This window comes from Panthera tigris, chromosome A1 (assembly GCF_018350195.1).
Source record: "Panthera tigris isolate Pti1 chromosome A1, P.tigris_Pti1_mat1.1, whole genome shotgun sequence".
Classification (NCBI taxonomy): Eukaryota; Metazoa; Chordata; class Mammalia; order Carnivora; family Felidae; genus Panthera; species Panthera tigris.
In genome coordinates this window covers 114519290-114546516 of record NC_056660.1, presented here as the reverse complement: position 1 = coordinate 114546516, position 27227 = coordinate 114519290, and the positions used below count along the sequence as shown (strand labels likewise).

The following is a 27227-nucleotide window of genomic DNA, read 5'->3' as shown; positions in this document are numbered from 1 at the left end:
CTTTGATATGTTTTGTAATACTACTACCCATTATCCCACCTTCATCATTTTACCTAGCCGTGTTTGATTGGTTCTCTGTGCCTTTTAATAAGATCACATGGAAGAGCAGACATTAATGGCCCTGTTTTATAGTTGAGAAAGCAGCTCTGGAGAAGTTACTTGATCAAGCTTTAGTAAGTCCTATTCTATGGAAGCATAAGCTTACTGCACACGGTCTATAGCATCACATGTGAAAAGTACTCTTGGCTTGTGAGTTTGAGCCCTGCATCAGGCTCTGTGCTGACAGCTCAGAGCATGGAGCCTGCTTCACATTTTGTGTCTCCCTCTCTCTCTGCCCCTTCCCTGCTCACACTGTCTCTAGCTCTTAAAAATAAACATAAAAAAAAATTTATAAAAAGAATTAGTGAATATGGCTACAGGCTCCCCATAAACACTAAAAACATACTATGAGAATGCTACAAACAACTCCTTGCATATAAAATTTCTCACTAATTGGATAAAATGGACCAATTTCTTTAAAGTCACAAACTTCAAAAATTTATCCAAGAAGAAACAGATAACCTAAATAGTCTTATATCTATTAAAGAAACTGATTTTGTAATTTAGAACCTTCAAAAGACTTAGTTGTCTGGACTAAATTAAGTCTCAGCAAACTTTTATAAATGGCCAGAGAGCAAATATTTTAGGTTTTAGAGGCCATTTACTTTTAGTTTTAGATGTATGTCACATATAGACATTCTAGATCACAACTACTCAACTATGCCACTGTAGTGGAAAAGCAGCCATAGATGATAAGTACACAAATGGACAGAGCTGTGTTCCAATAAAATCTTATTTACAAAAATAGGAAGCAAGACAGACATGACCTGAGAACTATAATTTGTCAACTCTTGCCCTGGATAACTAATGGCACTTTCAAATTCTACACTTTACAATTCTATACTTCCATGGTCAAAAATCACATGGATAGGGGCGCCTGGATGGCTCAGCTGGTTAAGCATCTGACTTCAGCCTAGGTCATGATCTCGTCATTCCTGAGTTCATGCACCGCATCGGGCTCTATGCTAACAGCTCAGAGCCTGGAGCCTGTTTCAGATTCTATGTATGTGTGTCTCTCTCTGCCCCTCCCCAACTCTCACCCACGCTCTCTCTCTCAAAAATAAATAAACATAAAAAAATAGTAATAAAAATCATTTGGATAAATAGTTCAAGAAAAGGATGAAGCAATCACTATCACACATTGATAACAGACTATATTTTGACCAACACCTGTCAGAAATGTATATTATAGTAAAACAAAAAACCACATAACGGATCACTTCAAACTAGTCATGAATGAATTATTATCTTAAAAAGATGAATCAAGGCCTTATTAAAGTGAAAAATCCTCAATTTTCCCATGTTAATAATCCCTTGAAAATAAACACAGTACAGGATTATCAACAAAGCCTAAGGGGTACCTGGCTGGCTCAGTCAATGGCACTTGTGACTCTTGGTCTTGGGGCTATGGGTAAAAGCCCCATGCTAGTTTCACAGATTATGTAAACATGGAATCTTTAAACACACACACACACACACACACACACACACACACACACACACACACCTAAAAATTCAAGATGCATAAAATAAGGGTCTAAGTTTACTTCTGTCATTATGACCATAACAAACAACATCAAAAAATGTGGAGAAAAACACAAAAGAAAATTTATACTGCCTATTATCCCACCACATAGCAAAATTTACTAATATTGATGTGTTTAGAGGCTTAACCCTTTAATCCCAAACATTTTTTTTATATAAAATCTTTTCAAGTCTGTCGATATCCTAAGAGCATAAGGTAATATCAAGGATAGTCTAACAGCAATCTCACAGAGCCTAAAACCTAATCCATCTGCAGCCTGACACTGGGCAGGCTTCCATGTCTACTCCATCTTCCTAATCTCAAGAGACCATTCCACTACTGCTCCGTTAGGCCAGTACCATTTCATTTAACACATAAACATGCATCTTTCTGAACATAAAAGGTTAAAAACTTGCCATTAATAAATACTGCAATTCATAACTCCAGAGTAGCACCCATAGCAAGTACCTTGAACCTCTTAGAAAGCAACACAAAATGTTCACTCTCAACTCCCACCATGAGAAAAATCACACAATTTTTGACAACTAAGATTTCCAAATTAAATAAATGCTGCTCCATCAATAGAAACAAGTCCGACACATGCTCAAATTTTGCATTCAATGCAGCATCTATTTATGCCTAAATTCTCCCAAATATGCCAGGCAGCTCACAGAAAAGCTTACACTAACAAATCAATAAAATCATATGAAAGCACAGCTACAGAACTATGAACTAGCAATGCAGGTGAGAGTTTACTGCAGGAAACCCAAAGGTTCAAACAAAGATGGAAATCATAGCATAATGTATAACAAAACTCAGCCTGGGTGGCTGCACACGGGAGCCAACTGAAACATCTGTAACACTCAAGTAACACCAGACAGCCTAGCCTAGCTTGAGAGGACACTATAAAAATCTTCGTGTTCCACTCACTTCAAGCAGCTATACCACACCTGGGTTTACCTTATTTAGGGTGGAGTATTTAATTTCATAACAGTCATCTATAAAGCGGTAACAGTGGAAAACTCCACAGCCATTAAAGATGATGATGTAAAATCGTATTTGCTGCTGTGAAGATGCACAATGATAAAAGTATTAAGAGTTCAGACTTTCAGGTCAGAGATCTCAGCTGTATGTATATTCATTTTTAAGCAAATAACCACCAAGGGTTATTATGGCAGTAAAATAGGTAATAATGTATGTGTTTTAGCACAGTGGCATATGGTATGCAGATAATCCTTACTTTTTATTTTTAAAGAAAAAAAGAAGACATGGTAAGAACAGATATGTATGTACATCTACACATTATGCATAATGGAGGCTGGAATGCTGGACACCAAAAATGGGTGGTAGGAGTACACGTGATATATAACGAACATAGAATTATAATCAGAAAAAAAGTAAGCTACTCTAATTTTGAAAATAAGAAATGCAGCACAAAATGATATAGTAACAAGCTCTTCGAAGACTCCTTCAAAGGCTGGGAAGCTCTGGCTTTGCTAATATGATTCCAGGAAGGCATTTGCAAAACTGAGAAGAGATTAGCATCTAAATTAAGTGCTTCCCTTCACTACAGTAACAATATATCTTTGAAAGTGACTATTAACTGCATCCTATTCATACATTCCTTATCAAATTATTATCCAAATCAAATAAAAATTTTATACCTGCTGTATTAACATAGTCAAAGCTCTCAAATATATGCCCAGTACAATACCAAAAAATGCCCAGTTACTGAATTCCCCTTTTAGGATCCTAATACCACTGTAGCCAATGTTTTTGGGCAAGAACAAAGATAAAACTTATCCTTAAGCAACATCATCCTCACCAGGTCCTAAGTTCTACCCATTTTTTTTGTCTAAAACTAAAGTTTTAGGTATGAAAAATACAAGCTATGATAGCTACTATATATGGATACTGTACCATTTTGGACATTCAACGAGGAGGGTGATGCTAAACTCTTATCTACTCACCTTAACTGGCTGGTTACCCAGTAGTTACAACTACCCAAGAGAGATATAATGTGAACAAGTAATAAAAACTACTTACATAATTTTAAATTTTCTAGCAGCTGGGGGTGAGGGAGTGGGGAAGAAGAGTTTTGTTTATTTTTTGAAAAGGTCTGGGGGTTTGAAGATGGGTGTGGTAACAAAGACAAATAAGCGTGGTTACAGTAAATTCTACTACTGGGAAAACAACTCAAAGCAGATGCCCTAATAAAGGGTGAAAGCAACATATTGACAACCAGCATATCCCTCAACAGAGCCCATGTCTGAGCTGACAACAGAGCCTGCTTGGGATTCTCCTTCCCTCTCTCTCTGAACCCCAAGTGCACGGGAACACACGTGTGCTCTCGCTCTCTCTCTCTCTCTCAAATTAAATAAAACATGGAAAAAAAAAGAGGGTTAAAACTATTTTAAAATTAAAAAAAAAATTTTTTTTAACCTCCATACAAAAAAGGAGAAAAAATTAGAATGCATATTCCTACATATGGTAGTGGTGGTTCAGTAATTTACTGCATATGCATAACTTTCAATTATGAAAAAATAGAGTGATAATTTTTTAAATTCAATTATATTTCATTTTATTTCAATCCATTTACTTTTAAACCTTTTAAGGTTATAACACCCATCCAAGCTGTTTTTCTTTCTCTAGAACCCTCCCAGGAGTAACCTTAAGCTGACAGAGCAGGAACAAATTAAACTTAACCACAATAACCACATTTCATTTCAAGGAAACCTGGAAATCATTTGTGGAACCACCAAGATCCATTCAATGTCAAAAGACCTCTACTGTCATCCATCTGAGGCATTTCCATAATGTTAAGTAAGTAAGGGTCAAATGCATTACTTTTAACATCAATATCTCTTAGCTCTCTACAGTTAAGTTAGCAATACAGGCAAAAGTAACTTCCAACACTTTAAACCACAATGCATGTAGGAACATTAAGGCTGTTGGCCTCCTGGCCCTTGGAGCCTTTAAGAGGGAGTCTGGCTCTCACCTGATGAATTAAATTTAACTCTACTATGACCCAGGATACCACTTTGCCTCACTGCTTGTTTCAGAGCACACGGTTTAATTTTTTCTACTAATGTCATATGTATACTGACAGATCTACAGGAAGTAGAGGTAAACCACCCATGGCCTCCTTTCCTGTAACTTTCTAGAATGTAAGGCCCATAAGGGGAAGGATCTTTTTTTATTTTAGTCACTAATGTATCCCTAGCACCATGAATATCCAAAATTGTTCGTTTTATTCATTCTCCCAAGTCAGCATGAGTTTATAAAGCAATCACTTACTAAGTACCTCCTCTAGTATTACACTAGTTCCTGAAAGAGTATTTTAAAAATATTTCCTGTCTTTTAAAAGCTTAAAACACAGTTACAGAAATTACATGGATAAAGAAAATACAACTAAGCAACAATTCAGGGAAGTCAACAATTGGGTACAAAACTTCAACCAACAAAGAAATAATGCAGAATAGTGCAGTTTGAAATAGCCTTCAGCAAAGGGATGGGGGAAATGTGGGCCCTGAACCAAGAGCAGGTTAGGTTTTAAAGAAGTGGGAAAAGAATTTCAAACACATAATGAACTATGTCCTACTGAAGGCATAAGCTCAGGCTGGCCTGAGCAAGTAGAACAGACTAGAAAACAGAGAAACTGAGTAAAGCCTAGAATAAAGCAAAGGCAGTGAAGACAGTAAAGGACACATGCAATAAACCACCAGAGGAGTTTCTCTGCCATTGGAACCACCTGAGGAACTTTTAAAAATACTGTCACCTGGACCTCAATTCAGTGACTCTGATTTAAATGGGGTATAACCTACACATCAAGATTTCTTTTAGAGTTCCTCAGGGATTCTAATGTGCATCTAAAATTCAGAATCACTGCCACAGAGTTTGGAAAACCAATGGAACTTACTAAGTGGCAACACAGGATGAAGAAGCAAGACTAGAGACTATAGCAAGATTTTATTTTATCTATAAAAATAGTGACTAGTAAAAATTGTCATTATTATACATGCTCTATAGAGACCCTCTCAAAAGGAAACGATCAGTGCATCATTCCTCCTTTTACACAGTGCCCAGCACTCGACTTTGCATGTGACACATACTCAGTATGAACAGAGTGATAGGCAGACACTGCCAGTTGATTGTTACCAAAGGTTCTATATGTTTTTGAAAGCTTCATAAATAAGCAAAATTATAATCCCAGTTGCTTCTGCTTCTTGCAGACCCTATTACTTACTAAGCTTTCAAATGTGCTTCACTGCCCTCTCCCCCAAGCCCCCCACCTCCACTTTATCTTCACTCCATCACTTTTGACAGCACCTAGCCTGCTCAAGGTTACATGAGTCAATACAAAGGAACTAAATATTTTATCTTTAAGAAAAATATGCCCAGAGACAATCTTCTAAAATATAATCTGAATCTCAGGGTGACTGAGTGGCTCAGTTTGTTGGGCATCTGACTTTGGCTCAGGTCATGATCTCACAGCTTGTGAGTTTCAGCCCTGCCTGAGTCTTGGTGCTGACAGCTCAGAGCCTGAAGCCTGCTTCAAATTCTGTGTCTTTCTCTCTGCCCCTCCCTTGCTCATTCTCTGTCTCTCAAAAATAAATAAACATTTAAAAAATTTAAAAAATAAAAAATAAAGTATAATCTGAATCTCAAGATAATATCTTTCTAAATATCCACCATGATCTTTAAATTTAAGCCAAACAAAGATCATTCTTCCGTACATAGATCCGTACAAAGATCTAGTTTTCCATACATAATAAAATGTTATTATGTAAGAGTGATGTTATAGTCTTCAGGTCTTCAAGTATAAATGAGCGTTTCCTACGTTTACTTACATCCACAGCACAAACTGAAAATATTCCTTGTATGACACTCTGGAGAGAAACTAGAAGGTTACTCACGACCAGAGACAACTAGCCCAAGATCCAACCAACCCCAAGACTCAAGGGATCATTAGGAAGCTCTCATATGCAGAATGGTTAGGAAGCTCTCATATGGAGTAATAAGAACAAACTTACCACATATTCTTCCCCCCCAAAGACTGTTTTCAAAGCATTTTCCTAATCATAACTGCATTAGATTTTTTTTTTTTTTTTTTACCACTACTGTACTACATGTGATAGCAGATAACTGATCCACACACATACCCGGAGTCCGTTGTTTCCCTGTTTAAAACTTTTTTTAAATTTTTTTTAAGTTTATTTGTTTATTTTGAGAGAGAGAGAGAGAGAGAGAGAGAGAGCGAGCAAACAGGGGAGGTGGAGGGGCACAGATAGAGAGAGAGACAGAATCCCAAGTCATACTGTCAGCACAGAGCCCAATGCAGGCTGGAACTGACATACCGTGAGATCATGACCTGAGCTGAAATCAACAGTGGGACACTTAACCGACTGAGCCACCCAGGCGCCCCCGTTTAAAACTCTTACTATCACGAACCATTCTTCAAATTATCCATTTTTTTATATTTTCTGATTTTCAAACTTAGATAAGGTTTTTTAAATGTGCACCACATTTTCACTATGACTTATCAGCTGCTTTTTCCATTTGATTTAACTAAGCCTCTAATCTCATTTTTCTGAGGTAGACTGCATATGATCAAAACATGGCAATGGCTTAAAAAATTCAATATGCTTCACTAATTTCACAATATGGTAGAAACAAGATAAACACACTAAGGCATTCATCCTCCCCCTAGGAACTCCATCATGACCCACTATTATACGTTCACTTAAATAGGCATATAAGTGAACAAATAAGATGTACAGCAAATGAATAAATGAGAAAGTATCAAGACCTTTCCCTGAAAAGCATTAAACAGGCAAAAATCACTAGTAAGAACCAGTTTGTATTGTTCCTTTTCCCTTTAAAATGATTTTATATAAATTTTAATTTATTCCTTTCCTGCAACAGTAAATATTGGGTACAAGGTATAAATTACAATAACTCCAAGCGTTAAACAACTGGAATTGAAGTATTAAAGGAAATAGGAAGATAATGACAACAGAAATAAAAATTAGTAGATACAGTATTACCTAAAGGAAAAATTTTTTTACAGCACTGCTTTTCTTTTTCTATTTTTTAACAGCATCAGTTTTTATTTTATTTTATTTTTTTAACGTTTATTTATTTTTGAGACAGAGAGAGACAGACAGAGCATGAACGGGGGAGGGGCAGAGAGAGAGGGAGACACAGAATTGGAAGTAGGCTCTAGGCTCTGAGCCATCAGCCCAGAGCCCGACGCGGGGCTCGAACTCACGGACCGCGAGATCGTGACCTGAGCTGAAGTCGGACGCTTAACCGACTGAGCCACCCAGGCGCCCCATCAGCACCAGTTTTTAAACACAAACCTTAAAAATTCAAAATTACTACTCAGTTTGCCTAATACAGCTCTAGTTGGTAATTACCTAGTCTTATGACATTCTATACGGTTCATGAAAAAAATTCCCAACTATAAATATTTTCACCATTCTTTTTTGCCCAAAATTAGATGGCCACCTAGATGTGATAATGGAAATTTTGAGGATACTGAAGGCCATTATCCTTAGGACATGGGGGCTGAAATATTTAGTGTTTAAGCAACACAACGTCAGCAATTTACTTCCAAATGTTTAATAGAAAAAAATGTTATATGTATGTATATATCTATAGAAATACACCATACATTTATATACACAAACATACACATGTATCTAAATAATAACTAATGAATCTAGATAAAAAATAGGTGTTCACTCTATGATTTTCACAAGTTAAAAATTTTTCAATATGAAAAGTTGGGAGAGGCGCCTGGATGGCTCAGTCAGTTGGGTGTCTGACTTCAGCTCAGGTCCTGACCTCACAGTTCATGGGTTCAAGCCCCACATCAGGCTCTGTGCTGACAGATCGGAGTCTGGAGGCTGCCTGAGATTCTGTGTGTGTGTGTGTGTGTGTGTGTGTGTGTGTGTGTGTGTGTGTGTGTGTGTCTCTCTCTCTCTCAAAAATAAATATTTTTCTAAAAAGATGGGGAACATAGAACCCCGTTTATTTATGCATTCCTTGAAAATTCTGCCCCACTGTAAAGGGTCACAGAGCCAAGAACATACTTGTCATTTTTAGTTAAAACATCTCAGATCCAGGGGTGCCTGGTTGGCTCAGTTGGTCAAGCATCTGACTTTGGCTCTGGTCATGATCTCACAGTTCAAGCCCCACATCGGGCTCTGTGCTGACAGGTCAGAGCCTGGAGCTTGCTTCATATTCTGTGTCTTCCTCTTTCTCTCTCTGCTCCCACCCCTCTCTGTCTCTCAAAAATAGACATTAAAAAAAAAATTTTTTTTAAACATCTGAGATCCAGCATCTGTTATGAAAAACACCTCTTACTTCAAAGAAAAATTCGAATACTCACATTACCCATGTACTCTGAGAGCAAGTCTTGCAGGGCCTGGCGGACAGCATTACACTCTGCCACAATTCTCTCACGCCGGTCATCACGCGTGCAAGACGAGTCAGCCATCAGGGCAGCCCCACTGATGATGCTCTCTAGGCGCTCCTCCAGGGAAGGCCTAAAGCGCTCCTCACTGAAGCTCAAGGGATCCACAATGATTTGTTTCTGCAGAGAAAAGTGTTATTGAATCTTAGTGCTCATTTCTGTTCCCTCCATTATTCAAGAAGGTGAGGAAAGTATTGATCAGAAACATCAAGATTTAATACAAAAACTCCAATGCCTAAAAGCAAGTTATACTTCTTGGTAGATGAGAGACATACAAGTTGCCCTATGGTAGGTACTGTTCTCAAAGGAACTGGAAGCAATACTTCCAACTGAATGGGGCCTAGGTAAGATCTACCACAAATGCAAATATAAATTATGCCAGCATAAAAATCATGTTCATGCTACTGAATCTGAACATCTACATGTCAGCTTACACATTATTAGTGAAGTTACCAAATGAGAACTGCAAGGAAAATAAGTTAGCTCTCTTTTCCTTTTCTACGTAGAGTATAAAACTGCTCCATGACATTAGCCAAACTATTTCACAGCAAAAAAATAAAAACAGAACGACTCTATCCTCAAAGTTTGAGAAAGAGATGCATTTACAATCAATTCCAATCTATTTTCCTCATCTTACACATCTCATCTAACTGTATAAATAATGCAGTCAAATTTATCCTGTTATGTCTAAATTAGAGGCTTTATTTACCTAAAGGCTTCCAGCTATCTGTGAGAGATAACAATCCATCCCAACAAAGCCACCCTGTGAAGTATAACTGCCCCAGTAAGAAGAAATCCTCACTGTCTCCTCTTCACTCCCCCCCCAACTCCACTTAAATCCAACTTTACCAGTGATGCATGAGGTGAGGTCACAAGCAAGCTTTAAGTACAAGGTCAAACATCAATACCCCAAGGACAGCAGCTACTGGCCTCCCTCCAACTTTTCCACTTGATACAATTTATTCTGACACTGGTAAATGTCTGTGCAAATATTTTGCATTTAACTTTTTTTTATAGGGACTATTCTTACGCACTCATTTCAAGTTAAATGCCAAGTTTTTCTTTAAAAAAGCTTGCCCTTTGCCAGTAAGTATACATCTATTTCTTCTTTCCCTTCCCAAGAATCATCAGTTTCAAAACTGAAAATGCAATGCCTCAAGTTCATTATTAACCTACGTTTTAACGGATATTTTTCTTTTTTACTGTGTATTCAAAACTGAATACACAATGCCTTCTGACCAACAGGAATGAAGAATGAATCGTGATAGAATTTTAATAGAGTCACTGAGCTGCAACAGGCTTATGATCATTTCGTCCAACCCCCTCATTATATGAAGTTTCACTCTAGCCCTAAGAGGTTAAGTGGGCTCTGGCAGTTACTACTCAAGTTAGGGCAAAATGTAATCCTTAGTGCCTTCAAAGAGGCCAATACCTAAAACTGCCAAATTTGAGGGGGATGGAAAAAAGTGCCAATAAATTATAAGATGCATGGTAAATGTTTGCTATAATGTCATTTAATGTTTAAGGCTCCAGGGTAAAAAGTCAGTTCTAACACCATGATCTGTAGAATTAACACTGTCTTTACGATTTATGAAGTCTTAAATCAGCCATGTACATCAGCAAGGATCAGTTGCCCAAGCCAAAGTAAAAGGTGAGACAAAGTAAGAAAAGTTAAAGGCAAGGAAAAACTTTAAAACAAAATGCACTCCATTATATAGACTCTATATTTCAAAGTATTCCTACTTATGAAAAGATGCTAGCCACAGGCTAGTCAATTTTCTATGTTAATTAAAAAAATAGAGGCACCTGGGTGGCTAAGTCAGTTAAGCATCCTGACTCTTAATTACGGCTCAAGATCATGATGTCAGTTGTGAGTTCAAGCCCTGCATCGGTCTCTGCATTGACAGTGTGGAGCCTGCTTGGGATTCTCTCTCTCTCCTCTCTCTCTGCCCCTCTCCCACTCATAATCTCCCTAAATCAATCAATTAATTAATTTTTATTATATTTGTTAAATATTTGTAATTATTAAATATTTATTAAACTTATTTGTTTGTTTATAAAAATGTAGGGGTGCTTGGGTGGTTCAGCCGGTTAAGTGTCCAACTTTGGCTCAGGTCATGATGTCACGGTTGGTGACTTCAAGCCCCACGTCATAATCTGTGCTGACAGCTCAGAGCCTGGAGCCTGCTTCGGATTCTGTGTCTCCCTCATTCTCTGTCCCTCCCTTGCTTGTGCTCAGTCTCTCTCAAAAATAAAAAAATAGATGTTTAAAAAAACAAATTTTTTTAATGTAACCCAACCAGTTGGCTTAAAAAAAAAAAAAAAACCTTAAAAAGAAATCTTAAACTGCTGCCATCTACTGGAAGCCATGAGGCATTGTGGGTAGAAGTTTTTGAAAAAAACACAAAAACCACCAAAAGAATTAAGGTTAGAGTTGATACACAGAACAGTGTGCACACAGAATGCATACAAAGAACAGACCCACGGCATCAACCATAAAAGATAATTATATGGAATTATGCTAAGAAAGTATTTTAGGCCCAAATTTCCTTCCACTTGATTAAATTTTGTGATTATTGAGAAGTATATCATCTAGGCACACAAGTAAGGACAACATTGAAGATACTCTGTGGTAATCACTTATGATGTGTCTGTGGGCTCCAGGCAGGAGAGTCTACATACACTTTGCCTCTATATCTCAGAGAGCTTTCATCTACCAAAAGGTTAAAATCTTGGGTGAAATCAACCAAACTCATATCTTCAACAGAGAATGATCGGATAGGACACATAAGTTACATAAAAGAATTCATAAGTTTAACACAAAAGAAAAAGAACAAGAAAAACGTTGTAGGCCAAGTCAGATCAAACTGACTGAAGATTTCTAAAATTTCTTTTGACACAGATTACAAATCTAAGTAGAAATTGAACTTTCATCAGAAACCTTGATCACATTTCCCTAGAAGTCTCTTAACTTTGGGTGGATGGTCGAGAACCTGATGTTTCTTCCCAAGTGTAACTTACATCAAAGTTATTGAGCGCATAAGCCAGTTCTCCTCCTCCTCCACCCTGGTGCTGGGAAGCATCGTCTGATGCAGTGGCCTGGGCTGCATTGGAAATGCCTGTGACCGCCTGCTGCAGCTGCTTATATATCAGGTCTCTGTTAGCCTTATAGGCTGCAACATCAGGGTGCTGGAGGCATGCCTGGGACGCAGTATAGAGGATCGGAACATTTTTCTGCAGGATTCCTCTGGCTGCAGCCATCTGATCACGATGGCCCACATCTTTCAGTTCCTATAAGAGGAAAACAAGAAATTGGAGCAGTCTTTATATGGGTTGTAATCATAAAAAAACTTGTCAGTAAATGCTGAAAAGTTAAGAATTTCTACTAATTAGACACAATACTTTCATTAACAGTTTAGCTTCATAACAAAGGAGGCAGCCTGGGTCAGTACATAGAGTTCAAACTTTTCCAAACCAGACACTTCTGAATTTGAATCTCCAGCTCTTTTACCTGGCTATTGTGATCTTATTTAAAACTCCCATCCTCAGGGCACCTGCCTGGCTCTGTCATTAGAACATGAGACTCTCTTGATCTCTAGGTTGTAAGTTCAAGCCCCATGGTGGGTGTAGAGATTACTTAAAAATAAAAATCTTTAAAAATAGAATAAAATAAAATCCCCATACTCAGTTTCACCTTCTGTAAAACAGGAACATAATATATTTGTCTTCTAACTGTCCTGAGGATCAAATGGGATAATGCATGTAAGCCACCTAGCATAGCACTAACTAAAAATCAAAGCACAAAATTGACTAGGCACTTTCATCACAACTACATAAAGTTGTATGTACCTATTCCAACCAAATTAGAAAAATCATTCAAATACACATTTAAATAGGGTAAGATTTAGTTTGAGTACTTGTCATTAAGTCACAAAAGTTCATTATAAGAGTTTTGTTAATTTGGGCTGGGACACCACAGATGTACATGAACTATGCAAAGCAACTAGGTGAGGATGCGCCAAGCTGTTCTCTTAAGTACACAACTCCCCCACCCCACTCCCCATCCCAAAGATGGCCTTAGGACATAGGTCATTAAGGCATAAAGTTGAGATTCATGTGCTCCATGACTTTAATCTGAAAGGTTTTTATTTGATTGTCTGGGGCATCTGGGTGGCTCAGTCATTTGAGAACATTCTACTCTTGATTTCAGCTCAGGTCATGATCCCAGAGTCCTGGGATTCAGACCCGCATCAGATTCTGTACTGAGTGTGCAACTTGCTTGAGATTCTCTTTCTCACTCTGCCCCTCTCCTCTACTCACACACTCTTTTTCTCAAAAGGTTTCCATTTTATTGTAATACTTTATATACATGCAGTCTTAAGTGAAACTGTCCTTTTCAATTTCCTCTACACCATAATTATAATCCACAGTTTAAAAAAACTTGAGATTCCTAGCATGGATCTTACTACTGACATCTATTAGACTGAGTGGATATACTAAGTGACAAATAAGTGATACCAAATAAGTGACAAATAAGCAAGATAGGAAGAGGATATTTCTGGTATCCCATTATTACTCAAAGTGCTCAGGAGGAGAGGGAGAGACTTAAGTCTTTAGTAAGTATGTATTACCACCACAAAAGAGAATTAGAAGTGATAACACTAACTGACCACCTGATCTGTTCTATTTTACCTGTGAATAGAATTCTAATGTTAATTACACCAACTAAACCCTACAGTACAAATTTAAATGTTTTAAAAGAGTATTACATGTGTAAACAGTAAGAGAAAATTAACTAAGAAAGGCCAAAGTCAATAACTCAATTTGAAGTCTGACTTAGCCATTTAATGGCTCATCTTTTTAGATGAGTTCCTAATTAAGCATTAGAGACATCTAAGTGGTTTCTTTTTTCTGATAACTTCATTTCACTATATATTTTAGGTTTGCATCTTTACTCAAACCTTGTATAATATGACAGCTTACTTTTCTTCCTAGAGTTCTTTTCTCATTTGGAATCTGAATTGCAAGTAATAGCTCCCAGCACTCCAAATGCCCTGTAGCATAGTACATTAGGCTACATACTCAGAAACAGGACCCTATGGATTTATTAGAGAATCAGTGATCATTTCAAGATTCAAGCAATGACAGGGGGCTAAGGCTAACCATTAAGTTAAAACAGATGCTGGGTACATTCTGTGTGGCATTTTCTAAATGCCTGGCCATCACCACAACCTCAGAGACTGTGAAGTCTTCTAGGGAGGCATTTGCATCTAAGTACTTATATCGTCCTCTGTTTCATAAAATGCTTTGCAATTAGCTTTGGAATTCTTCCCTAAGTATCTATAACCTAGATCAGTACAGTCTCTTACAAAGGTTACCAAAGACACTTGTGGTAACCTAAAGTTAATAGATGCCAGAATTACTATTCAACACTTGACTTTCCTAAAGCCCCTGCCTGGCCTGGTATGAGAACTTCTACCTTTCTAAAGACTAGAGTAGGTACAATATTCAGAAACAGGACCCCATGGATTTAGAGAACTGATGATCACCTCAAGATTCAAGCTATGACAAGGGGCAAGGGCTAACCATTATGCTTAAGCAGCTGATGCACATGTTGTGTGTGGCATTTTCTACACATCTTGTCCTCATCACAGTTTATGCCTGAGAGGTTTCTATTTACCAAGTAAGGGGGATATATTTTAACCTATGATGAAAATGACAACTATATATCATCATTTGTCCTAACTGCTAAAGTGTTCAGCTTTCTCTCAAGAACTACTTTTGTCTTAGTACAAAGAAACTAGATTTTGTTAAGTAAACATAGGAAAATGGGCACTACCACAAGGCAGCACTATTTACTATTATAAGAATAATAATCAATCTTAAGTATTATTTTCAAAATATGTAACAGTGATAAGTAATCTGGATTGGTGAAAAAAAATGAGCTATTAAGGAAAATAATAGATTACCTATGAAATCAGAGTCCCTTGGTCTACTTTAGCCAATTTTTCCCAAACTTTATCAATCCAATTGTGTTTCAAGCACACTCAGGAGCAAACAGAAAACATGAAGAAGAAATAACGGCTTTCAATGTGATTTCAACTAACCATCACATGCATCACATGCAGTGACCAAAAAATAAAAGCTTACTTCTAAGTAATCTATAGCACTCCTTCTACCCAAGAGCTGGAAATTCAAGTAAAAGTTTCCTCTCATTTCCCTCTTTATACTGTTAATATAAAATTGTACCCATAGACACATGTGATCAGACATCTTCTCTTGAATTCAAACAACTACACTTAAAGAAAAGGTCCATAGGCAAACCCAGCTAGTCCATATTCATTTACACAAAAAATTCATTACTATCCATTACCACTGTGTCTGTTCAAGTTTTCAGGAAAAAAAATCATTAAAGTCAGAGTTCAGAGACTAGGTAAGAAGCATTATGTTTTTACCAAATGCCTCAATAAGCTCTAGTACCTGGGTGGGTGGAACATCCACCACCCAGTACTTGGTAACCATACAGGTACTCCATCTCTATCAGACTAAGAGACAGAACTGACCACAGGAGGCACATGCAATTCTCCTCACAGGGACTAAGGTCAGTGCTGGCCCATCCCCACCTCTGCCATCTATTTTACAGTAAAAGAAGAGCCTGCAGTCTAAAGGAAATTCAACACTTATAGTGAGCAAATTATATTCCAGCCCAAGAAAATAACAGATTAGCACCACATTTAGAATCCCATTCCAGGATGGATGTGCAGTACAGCAAAGTGGCTTATTCACTTGTTCATTAAATATTTAGTAAACACTACCATATCCAAGCAATATTCTGAGCACCAGGGATTGTAAAAGCCATTTGAACAGACAAAATCTCTGCCCCTGGAGGCAGACAGCCTGGATTAAAAACCTGGCTCCAATTCTGACTAGATGAATGACCTTGCCACATTATTTAACCTCCCTGTACTCCAGTTCTTTGATCTATAAAGATGAGTATAGTTGGTTAAGTGTTCAACTCTTGATTTTGGCTCAGGTCACGATCTCATGTCAAGAGATCAAGCCACTCATCTGGCTCTGAGTGATAGCGGAACCTGCTGTGGATTCTCTCTCTACCTCTCTCACTGCCTCCCACACACTCATGCTTGTGTGCTCTCTCTCAAAAATAAGTGAATGGACATCTTTTTAAATGAGTATCTATCAATTACAGCATCTACCTTATACTATTCTGTGAAGATTAAATGAATGTGTGTTTATAAAGGGTTTGTAACAGTGTGTAGCACATAGTAAACACCTTTTTAGAGTTACTCATTATTATTTTCAGCAACATCCTTACCACCACCACACCATGCTCCAGAAAAACATTAAGGAGAAAAAGGTAAACTCCAAAGAGCCTCCAGACCTTACGAGGTTTAGCATTTCCTTGGTGGGGGGTTGCTGCTTAAATGATATAAGGGACACTAAAGGAGCTAGTATATACATCACACCCAAATATTGCTCTTGAGGAAATACCCCTTTTCTGGACTCAGGCTGTCTGCAAAGATAAGAGGCTCAATGAGAAGCTTAATTATTACATATCATGCCTGAGCAGAGAAGACGTTAAAGGTGAAAATAGTCTAGGGGCTACGCATATAGCAGGAGAGGAATTCTGCCAGAAAACACACAGTGTGAAAAACTGTTACCAGTTACCGAAGGAGAACACTGGGCAACATCCAAAAGGAAGAATGAAGTTTCTACCAGGCTGGGACCTTAGGATAAAATGAGTACCAATTTAATTCCCAAGAAAAGCACTAGTTTATAGGAATATACACCACCAAGACCCAGGTCCTACAAAAGACTATTTTATCAACAGGAGGCACAAAGAAGCCCATGGCCAACTTACTCAATGGATTCTACTGCAGAAAGCCACAGGTGAAGGTTAAAGAATTAGGCCCAATTAAAACTACAAATGACCAGAACATACTACAAAACCCAAGACAAACTTTAAAATGGAAACATGTATCAATCAAGGTACAACAGAGAACAGCTGGTACAATCAAACTAACTAACTCAAAGACGTTTTAGGGACTCTGCTACAAAGGTATAAGGAAAGTACAGGGAAACCACAAGGCTGTTAGGTCACTTAGGCCTGAAGAAACAAGGAGGCAACAGTTATCAGAATCCAGGGAGCAAGGTGTGTAGAGAATACCACCCAACAGGGGCTATGACTTTAGCCACCCAGAGCAACAAGCAGGGTGGGAGCCAGGGGAATAAAACCCCAGCCTCTATCTCCTATCTCCTCTGATCTCCTACTGATGCTACCACTGGTCAAACCCAGCCTGGAGGCTGTCCAGACAGGTCAGATCCCTGGGGCAAAGAACAGGATGAACAAGGGTAGAAAACAGATATGGAGAGGCAAACAGAAAACCATTCAGCATGTTAAATAATAACTTCAAGATTTTAATTACATCTTATTTCAGAAGTATTTGAAATTTACTACTTTTTTTTTTTTAATACATCAGGGATTATGTTTAAGGAACTCTTCATGTATTCATGGCACAGACAATTAAAAAGTCAAGCAGCATTGGGACACCTGGGTGGCTGGGTAGGTTGAGCGTCCAACTCTGGATTTCAGCTCAGGTCATGATCCCATGGTTGTGGGATCAAGCCCTGTGTTGGGCTCTGTGCTGGCAGCGCATAGCCTGCTTGGGATTCTCTCTCTCTCTCTGCCCCTCCCCTGCTCATGAGCATGTATTCTCTCTCTCTCAAAATAAATAACCATTAAAAAGAAAAAAGTCAGGCAGCATTACTCTTCAGTAAGTTTTTCCAATAGCATACAAAGGTCTGGACTATCAGTGTGTTCTATCTCAAGAACAACATCAATTTACCTATTCTACCATTTTGCAAAGATAGGCAATATAGTGTCAGTCTAAATTTTCTCACTTTCCTCAAATAATAAGCCTTCATAAACTAAAATCAGACTAGGCATTATGACTGTGGGACTATTCACCAAACTTTATTTTTTAAGTATAGCTAACATTTATTTCATGTATTTAAATGAGAATTTAGGGGCACCTGGGTGGCTCAGTCGGTTGAGCATCCAACTTTTCATTTCAGCCCAAGTCATGATTTCATGGTTCATGAGATCGAGCCCCACGTCAGGCTCTGTGCTGACAGTGCAGAGCCTGCTTAGGATTCTCTCTCTCCTTAATCCTCTCCCCACTTCCTTCTCTTTCTCTTTCTCTCTCTCAAAATACATAATAAATTTAAAATGTTTAAACATTTTTTTAAATAAAACGAAACAAAAAACAAAAAAACAAATGAGAATTTACATCAAAAACATTAAATAAATTGTAAACATAATTGGTCCAGCATGAATATTTATGGAATTACCATACCACAAAACAAGTTTTTATAATCGATGAGGCCCAACAAAAACAAAAAAACTTATTTGTGATTTATTTGATGGAGACATAAGCCAACACAGGAATAAATGATAAAAACAAACTATGTCTACATGAACTAAATTACTTAGGCAATACACCAAATCTAGGTATATTATAATGTCTAATATTAAGTAATGGAAATGTAAAACCAGGATCTCATATGTGCAAATTCAGTCTGATCATAACCTAAGCTTGAAATATGGTCCATAATCATATTAAATACTTTACATACATTAATTTAATCTTTTCAATCCTATGGGGTAAAGATTTTATACTATTATACTACTGAAAGTTACTAAGAAGTATGCAAAGCTGAGACTGGCATATATTGGACATTTACAGTACTGACTCCATTTTCCTCACGCGTGTCAGAGCCCTTTTTGGGTGTCCCTGTCCTGAAGAAAGACACTCTCATCCCAGACCAGAGGGGAGATCTTCGTCACAGAGTCAGACATAACAACTGATTTCTTCTCACTCATAATCAGTGAAGAATGGGTATGTTACAAAATTCAGATTTAGGGCAAATCTGTTAGGAGCTTCTACATCATTTGCTTCTAAAAAAGACCTATGGAAGAAACAGTTTTTTGTTTTTTGTTGTTGTTGGTTTTTTGGGTTTTTTTTTTTTTTGTTTGCTGGACATAGTGATCTGTACAAATATCATGCCCAGAGCTTCTACAGCCATCCAGTACCAGGGACAGTGAACACTGCAGTGCTGGAAAAGGTCAAGAACCTGGATCCATGATGATACTTGCAAAACCTTTTATCTTAGCTACCTGAAAATCACACCTAATTTGGGACTTCTGATTAGTAAGAAAATAAATCCCCCATTGTTCAAGCAGTTTTGGAGCTGGGTTTTCTGAACTGCAGCATGAAATATCCTAACTGATACAAGTATTAGCAAATGATAACAAGAATTTATCTTTTCAGGGCTTTATGAAAAAGCACAAGCCTGATCAGAACTATGGAAATTTTAAGAAACTGAATGGTGACATGTGCATCTCCCCTAGAGCACATACTGCATCCGACAGGAAGACCACAGAGAAGACTTAAAGCACCCTAAAAGCCAAAACACCAAAAGGATAGCAAAGCTTGGAAAAATAAGAACAATGATCCAGGAGCACACAGGTGGCTCAGTCAGTTAAGCGTCCGACTCGTGATTTCGGCTCAGGATATGATCTCACAGTTGGTGAGATCATGATAGGCTCTGAACTGAGAGCACAGACTGCATGGGATTCTCTCTCTCCCTCTCTCTCTCTGAACCTTCCTCTTCTGCACCTCAAAAAGAAATAAACTTAAAAAAAAGAAGAAGAAGAAGAAGAAGAACACTGATCCACATGCCACACAACACAAATTCATAACACTAAGGAAACTATTAAGAACGATTTATAAGAAATAACTTGAAAAGTGACCAAACATGGGGGGAGAGCAGTGATAGTTTCTGATATGCCAGTAATTCCAATACGTTTCAACTGGCTTATGGTTTTTAAAAATCTGAATTACACTCCAATGCCAACTGAAGTTAATTCTTGAAGGCACATAACAAAGCCCTTATCATCTGTCCAGACACCAAGTTATTTAAAGCACAATTTTAAGGGGCCCTTGGGTGGCTCAGTCAGTTAAGCATCCAACTCTTGGTTTCAGCTCAACTCATGATCTCACAGTTTGTGGGTTCAAGCCCTGCAATGGGTTTCTTTTTCTCTCTCTCTCTCTCTCTCTCTCTCTCCCCTTCTCTCTCTCTCTCTCTCTCTCTCTGCCCTTCTCTCTCTCTCTCTCCCCTTCTCTCTCTCTCCCCTTCTCTCTCTCTCTCTCTCTCTCTCCCCTTCTCTCTCAGATCCTCCCCCACTCTCTATCTCTCTCAAATAAACTTTAAAAAAGTTTAAAGCACAATTTTCACAAGAATTAAAATAGAAGCCTAACATGAATGCAACTTAACAACACAATAGTGACAGGACACTTCACAAATTAAATGTTTTAATGGAACTATACTGTCAGAGGGTGGTAATTGTACCTTCAGAAAATTCAGGTTAAAATCACTTTTTCCCACAAGATAATAATATAAACAATTTTAATATGCACCCAAATCATGACTATACCTGTTGCCTTTTGGCTGCCATAATGTTCAGCTTATCCACTTCAGGTTTCAGGGCTTTATACTGTATTCCTAAGTCTTGTTCAGTGCCAGCATTCCTCAGTTTCAAGATACCATCTTCCACCTACAAAACACACTCCTAAATAAGAAAAATTCTAAACAATACAAATATGTATATAAAAAAGATCTATAACATTTTATTCCTTTTAACAGTTCCTCAGCAATCCAAACTCCCTCTTCAGTTTACATGACCCTCAAACATTTGAGCAGTTATTACATGGGAATTTTATGGGAAGTGGGAAGAGGAGCAATATACCGTGCTATCTAAAACAATACAATTTAGGGGCATGTGGGTGGCGCTCAAGGCATCTCACTTCAGCTCAAGTCATGATCTCATGGTTTGTGAGTTCGAGCCCCACATCAGGCTCTGTGCTGACAGCTCAGAACCTGGAGACTGCTTTGGATTCTGTCTGCGCTCTCTCTCTCAAAAATAAACATAAATAAATAAATAAATAAACAAACAAACAAACAAATAAATAAAAATAAAACAATACAATTTAAACTATCTTAGTTTCTCAACTCTGGAACTCTACTGGTACAAGGAAATGCTTAATCACTACTGCAGAGAGAAGGAGTCAAAACATTATCTTTGCTACATGTTCTGCATCAGAATGAAGACTAAACAGAATCATAGCACTATCGGTATGAGATACACCTAGAGTAGAGAAGGAAATGGAAACGAAAGGAAAACATTCCTGGTGCACTTGGGTAAACGAAGGTCAAAACCAAACCAAATTCTAAGGAATGCTGAATTAAGCATGGCCAGCAGCAGCCTCACTGTGATGGAGAGAACAAATTACAGGCACAGGCCTGTACTTACAACTTTCAGCTGAACAAGTAATTTGTAGACATCTGCCATGTCAGCCAAAATAAGCAGCCGGGTAACAGCAGAGAGCAAAGCTCGAGCTGCCCGAACCATGTTGCCACGCTTCACAGAAGAACAAGGATCATCTGCAAACTCTCCCGCAGCAGTCTTCATCAAATCACCTGTTTTACATCATGAAAAAACAAACTCATCAGAAATGAACCAAATAACTGGTCTATATTTTAAAAAATTACAATAAAAATAGTTCAAACCTTACACAGTCCATGCACAGAATTTAAGGGCTCCCGTTTTTATTGTTTTCTTTTCTTTTGTTTGTTTTACAGCAGTCACTAAGAAAAACACCCTTGCATACTGTTGGTAAAAACACACTCTCTGGGGGCGCCTGGGTGGCTCAGTCGGTTAAGCGGCCGACTTCGGCTCAGGTCATGATCTCACGGTCTGTGAGTTCGAGCCCCGCGTCGGGCTCTGTGCTGACAGCTCAGAGCCTGGAGCCTGTTTCAGATTCTGTGTCTCCCTCTCTCTGACCCTCCCCCGTTCATGCTCTGTCTCTCTCTGTCTCAAAAATAAATAAATGTTAAAAAAAAAAAACAAAAAAACAAAACACACTCTCTGGAAAGTGATTTGGTGCTATAGATAAAAAGCCTTAAAAACACTCCTTTCCAGGTCATCTGGGTGACTCAGTTAAGCATCCAACTATAGATTTCAGCTCAGGTCATGATCTCACAGTTTGTGGGATAGAGCCCCACATTAGGCTCTACGCCGACAGCACAGTCTGCTTGGGTTTCTCAGTCTCCTATCTCTGTCCCTCCCCTACGTGCACATGGGCTCTCGCACGGGCGCTCACTCTCTCTCTCTCTCTCCCTCAAAATGAATAAACATTAAAAGGGGGGGGGATCTTTAAAAAACAAAACAGCTCCTTTTCAGAAAGGAGCATTATAAGTATCCTAAGGAGAAAAAATAAAAAAGATGTGAGGAAAAAAAAAAAGGATCTAATGTGATCCACCCTCACGTCTACAGAATGGTACAGAAATACAGCAACTATTATGTATGACCACCACACTTCATTAACCATCTCACCAGTATATGAAAAGTCAGAGCGGAGTCAATGACTTATTCATTTTCCTCATACTAAAACCCTGACAACAACTCAAATACTCAACAATAAGCATCTAGTTAAGTCAATTATGGTACATTCTACAATTGACTATTATGCAAATATTAACATATATATGAAAAAATGTTAATGTATATAATGAAACCATAAGCATAAAGAAAAGAAAATGATAGATATATGTAGCCTGTTTAAAAAAAATGAGAGAGAGAAAAGACAGGAATCAAAAGGCAAATAATAGTTATACTAGGTTACAATCTGGCTCTTTACATTATGCTGTACTTATAAAAACATTTTCTATAACGAACAGGTATTAATATCCATAATTAAAAAATTAAGCTAAAAATATATGCAATATATTTTACCAGAGTTTCTAGGACTACCCATGGTTGGTTATAGTATCCAATCCTAAATTCAACAATACTAATAATTTATTTATAATGTTTCCTAGAAACTTGTAAAATAACTTACATTTTCATCACGTTTCTATTAATAATCATTTAAAGTGTCTATTGTCCCTCTTTTCTTACAGCTCTAAGCAAATGGAGGGCCAGGACTGTGTCTGTTCCATCAGTTATTCGGACAGTGCCTGTATGGGGACTATCTGTGGATTCCTGAGAAAGCAATTACTTCCTCCCTTGGCTGAATGTGTCCACTCCAGATTAAAGCCTAAAGGCCATTCATTCTCACATCTCTTCCAGTAATATAAAAAAGTGCATTCTCAAGAAGCCTAGTTCTATCTAAAGAGTCTTACCAAATTTCTCCTATCAAATTTAGCTGTAGAATAGGACCTTAGAGGGGAAAAAGTTAAATTCACCGTCAGATTCATATAGTAATTGGGCTTAGAGCACAGTATAGTATTAAGAGTAAAGACAAGCTCTGCAAATATGTCAGGTAAGAAATAATCACAATGAAGAATTTCATAGTAAAAAAACTTTCCTGAACCTAAGACACAGACACAGAAAGATAATGACATATGGCAATGATGTGGATACGTAACATTAAAACTGTTATCTTATGATAACTAAAAATAGTGAGCTCATTCATTCATTCATTTATTCAACACATATGAGCACCCACTATACATCAAAGTCTGACTTAAGTGCCAGTGATACAGCACCCAAGAAACAGCCCATGTCCTCATGGAACTCTAAAGAGGGAGGAAGACAGACAAGCAAACAATTAAAGGTAGATTAAGACAATATACCTAGATGCAACGGGCTCACAAATCAGGGAGTAATACAATACAATCAGAATTACAATAGCCCCGTGGACAAGGTACTATGGAGAGATGGTAGGAAAAGCTATTTATTCATGAAGAAGCTATCTCAAAAGCCTTGCAGAAAAAGGTATTTACCTTAAACAATATTAATATTAAACAAGAGATATTGGCTTATACAATAAGTAGAACTTCACTTATTTATTGAGAACTTGCTAACACTAAAACAAATCAACCACTAGGGATACAAAGCTGAACAAGACTATCTCTGCTTTCAAGTGGTTTACAATCCAGAAAAAAAAGAATGTGATCATGGCCACGGACATAAATTATGTGGCATTTTAACATACAAGCTTTAAGAAAAACATAAAAGTACACACAGTTTCAACGGAAAAAGCACTAACAACCAGTGTTGAGGAAGAAGTAAAATGCCAGCAACAGTTTTATGGGAAACATGGTACTGTGAAATGGACTCTTCTCTCAAAGGACTGGAAGGATTTTTGATGTTAAAATTGAGGGAGTCAGCATCTCAAGCAAAAGGAACAGCAACATTTGTGGTGCCTGGGTGGCTCAGTCGTTAAGCGCCTGACACTTGATTTTGGCTCAGGTCATGATATTGCAGTTCTTCAGTTGGAGCCCCACGTCAGGCCCCATGCTGACAGTGCAATGCCTGCATGGGATCCTCTCTCTCTCTCTCTCTCCCTCTCTCTCTCTCTCTCTCCCTCTCTCTCTCTGCCCCTCCCCAGCTCGTGCTCTGTCTCCCTCTCTTCTCTCTTGTAAAAATAAATAAACGTGAAAAAAAAATTTTTTTAAGTTGAGACACACAGTAAGAAGGTGTATTTAGAGGCTGAGTCCTCCAGTTTAACTGGGAATTGAAGGATGTGTACAGAAGAAGCAGAAGATAGGGATGGAAAGTCCACAGACATAGTACAAAGAATTCCTGAGCCAAAGCAGGAAGTCAAAGTCATAGATACACAGAATTAACCTAACAGAAGTATATAAAATAAACCTGACCCCAGAGATGGGTCAGAAAGGCACAGTGAGAGCCCAAGAAAAGAATCTTAATAAATGATAAAGGCAAGGGTTAAATGATATAATAACCTTTGATTATAAACAGTGAGGAAAAAGAAATTTCCTCACTCTGACTGAAAGGTTTCAAGCTGGGGCCACAGCACTGTATGATGATTTAAAAAAAAAAAAAAAAAAAAGGTGGCCCCTGAGACTGTGTATTTAGGAGTAGGGAGGAAGACAACTTTCTGACAAGAGAAACAATGAGAACCAAAGTGATGAAAACTCAAATGCATACATACAGGATCAATGGAAATGAATTAAGAATCCAGAAATAGAGTCAATTAATTTTCAACAAGGCTGCCAAGATCATTCAATGGGGAAAAATAGTCTTTTCAACAAACAGTACTGGGACGGGATATCCACATGCAGAAAGAAGGAACATGAACCTCTACCTCTTACCATATACTTTCAAAACAGAACTTAGAAGAAAACACTACCATAAGTCTTCATGGCCTCTGATCAGCCAATGGTTTCTTAGCTATGACACCAAAAGAACAAATAAGAAGAAAACATAGATTAAATGGCATCATCAAATTTGAAATTTTAGTGCTTTGGTCAAAGGATACTATCAAGAAAGTGAAAAGATCCACAGAACAGGAGAAAATTTCTGAAAACCATATATGTAAGAAGGATCTAGTAAACACAATATAAAAAGAACTCTTATGACTTAATAAAAAGACAACAAATTCAAAAATAGGCAATGAAATTACATATACATTCTCCAATTAAAACAAAATAAACAGCTAATAAGCACAGGAAAAGACATTCAGCCTCATTAGCTATAAAGGCAATGCATAACAAAGTCATGAGATACCACTTCGTATCTACTAGGATGGCTATAATCAAAAAGACAGAAAATAATAAATGTTGGTGAGGAATGTGGAGAAACTGGAACCCTCATACATGCTACAATGAATGGATACATGCTGCAATATGAATGAATCATCTAAGCATATGCCATGTGAAAGAAGCCAGTCATAAAAGGCCATATATTGTATTGTTCCATTTATGTGAAATGTCCACAACAGGTAAATCCAGACACAGAAGCCAGATTAGTGGCTGCCAGCAGCTGGCGCAGAAAGAGTGAGGACTAACTGCTAATAGGTATGGGGTTTCCTTCTGGAGTAATCAAAGTGTTCTAGAATTACAAAGTAGTGATGGCTGTACAACCTTGTAAATACACTGAAAACCACTGAACTGTACACTTTAAAAGAGTGAATATTATGGTATGTGAATTATGGCTCAATAAAGAGACAAAGAATATCAAAGGCAGTGACCTGAAAGAGCACAGGCCTTGGAGTTACAGATAAGCCTGAGTTTTAGCTTTCTCTCTTACCAGCTATGTGACTGGACTCCACCGCCTGTTTCCTCTTCTGTAAAATACAGAGAATACTTCGCTGGGCGGGACAACTAAGATAACATATGTATGTCTAGTTCATTGCCTTGCACTTGGAGACAATACAGGGTTGGTAGAAATTATTAAGTAAAACAAAATGAGAAGACAGCAGAAAGGGTCTGTATGGTGTTTCATGAGCATTCATCTATTCAACAACCACTTTTAAGAGCATTAATACATGCCTTCTTTCAACAAATGTTTACCGAACACCTTCTATGAGCCAGGCAGCAATCTAACACTCAGATAAAAATTAACAAACCAGACAAAAATCCCTGGCTCCTGAGAGTTTATATTCTAACGTGAGGGGAAGATGATAAACGTAATAAAGTCAATTATATAGTTGTTAAACAAAAGTACTTATGAGAGGGAGGGGCAGTGGCAGAAATGACAAAGAGGGGATAAAAGATACAATTTAAAACAGAGAGATCAAGGGGCGCCTGGGTGGCTCAGTCGGTTGAGTGGCCGACTTCAGCTCAGGTCATGATCTCGCGGTTCGTGAGTTCGAGCCCCGAGTCAGGCTCTGTGCTGACAGCTCGGAGCCTGGAGCCTGTTTCAGATTCTGTGTCTCCCTCTCTCTGACCCTCCCCCGTTCATGTTCTCTCTCTGTCTCAAAAATAAATAAACGTTAAAAAAAAAAAAAAGTTTAACACAGAGAGATCAAGGCAGGCCTCAGTGAAAAAGCACCACTTGAGGAGAGCCTTAAAAAAGGAAGCACAGGAGCAATATGGCTATCTTGAGAAAACATTTCAAGCAGAGGGAACACCAACTCAAAGGACCTAGGGCAGATGCACACTAAAATGATCCTGGAAAACCAAGGAAGCCAGTGCAGCTGGTAAGGAGGCAATGAGGAGGAGCAGCTTTGTGGGAGGTGCAAAAGGCAGATTTCAATTCAAGGGTAACAGAACAAGACTGCTCTTTCAAGAATCTGA

The 27227-nt window shown here is 38.0% G+C and overlaps 1 protein-coding gene across 3 annotated transcripts in view; it reads right to left on the bottom strand.

Moving 5' to 3' along the window:
* The window catches only part of CTNNA1 (catenin alpha 1), a 176781-nt gene that overhangs the window by 98640 nt on the left and 50914 nt on the right, over positions 1 to 27227 (bottom strand). For all 3 annotated transcript variants that reach the window (XM_042984815.1, XM_042984820.1, XM_042984805.1), the window contains exons 4-7: positions 21496 to 21662; positions 20620 to 20739; positions 12126 to 12395; positions 9021 to 9224 (exon numbers count right to left, since the gene is read on the bottom strand). In XM_042984815.1, the coding sequence (XP_042840749.1) occupies positions 9021 to 9224; positions 12126 to 12395; positions 20620 to 20739; positions 21496 to 21662 (761 nt within the window). The remainder of the gene's footprint in view (positions 1 to 9020; positions 9225 to 12125; positions 12396 to 20619; positions 20740 to 21495; positions 21663 to 27227) is intronic.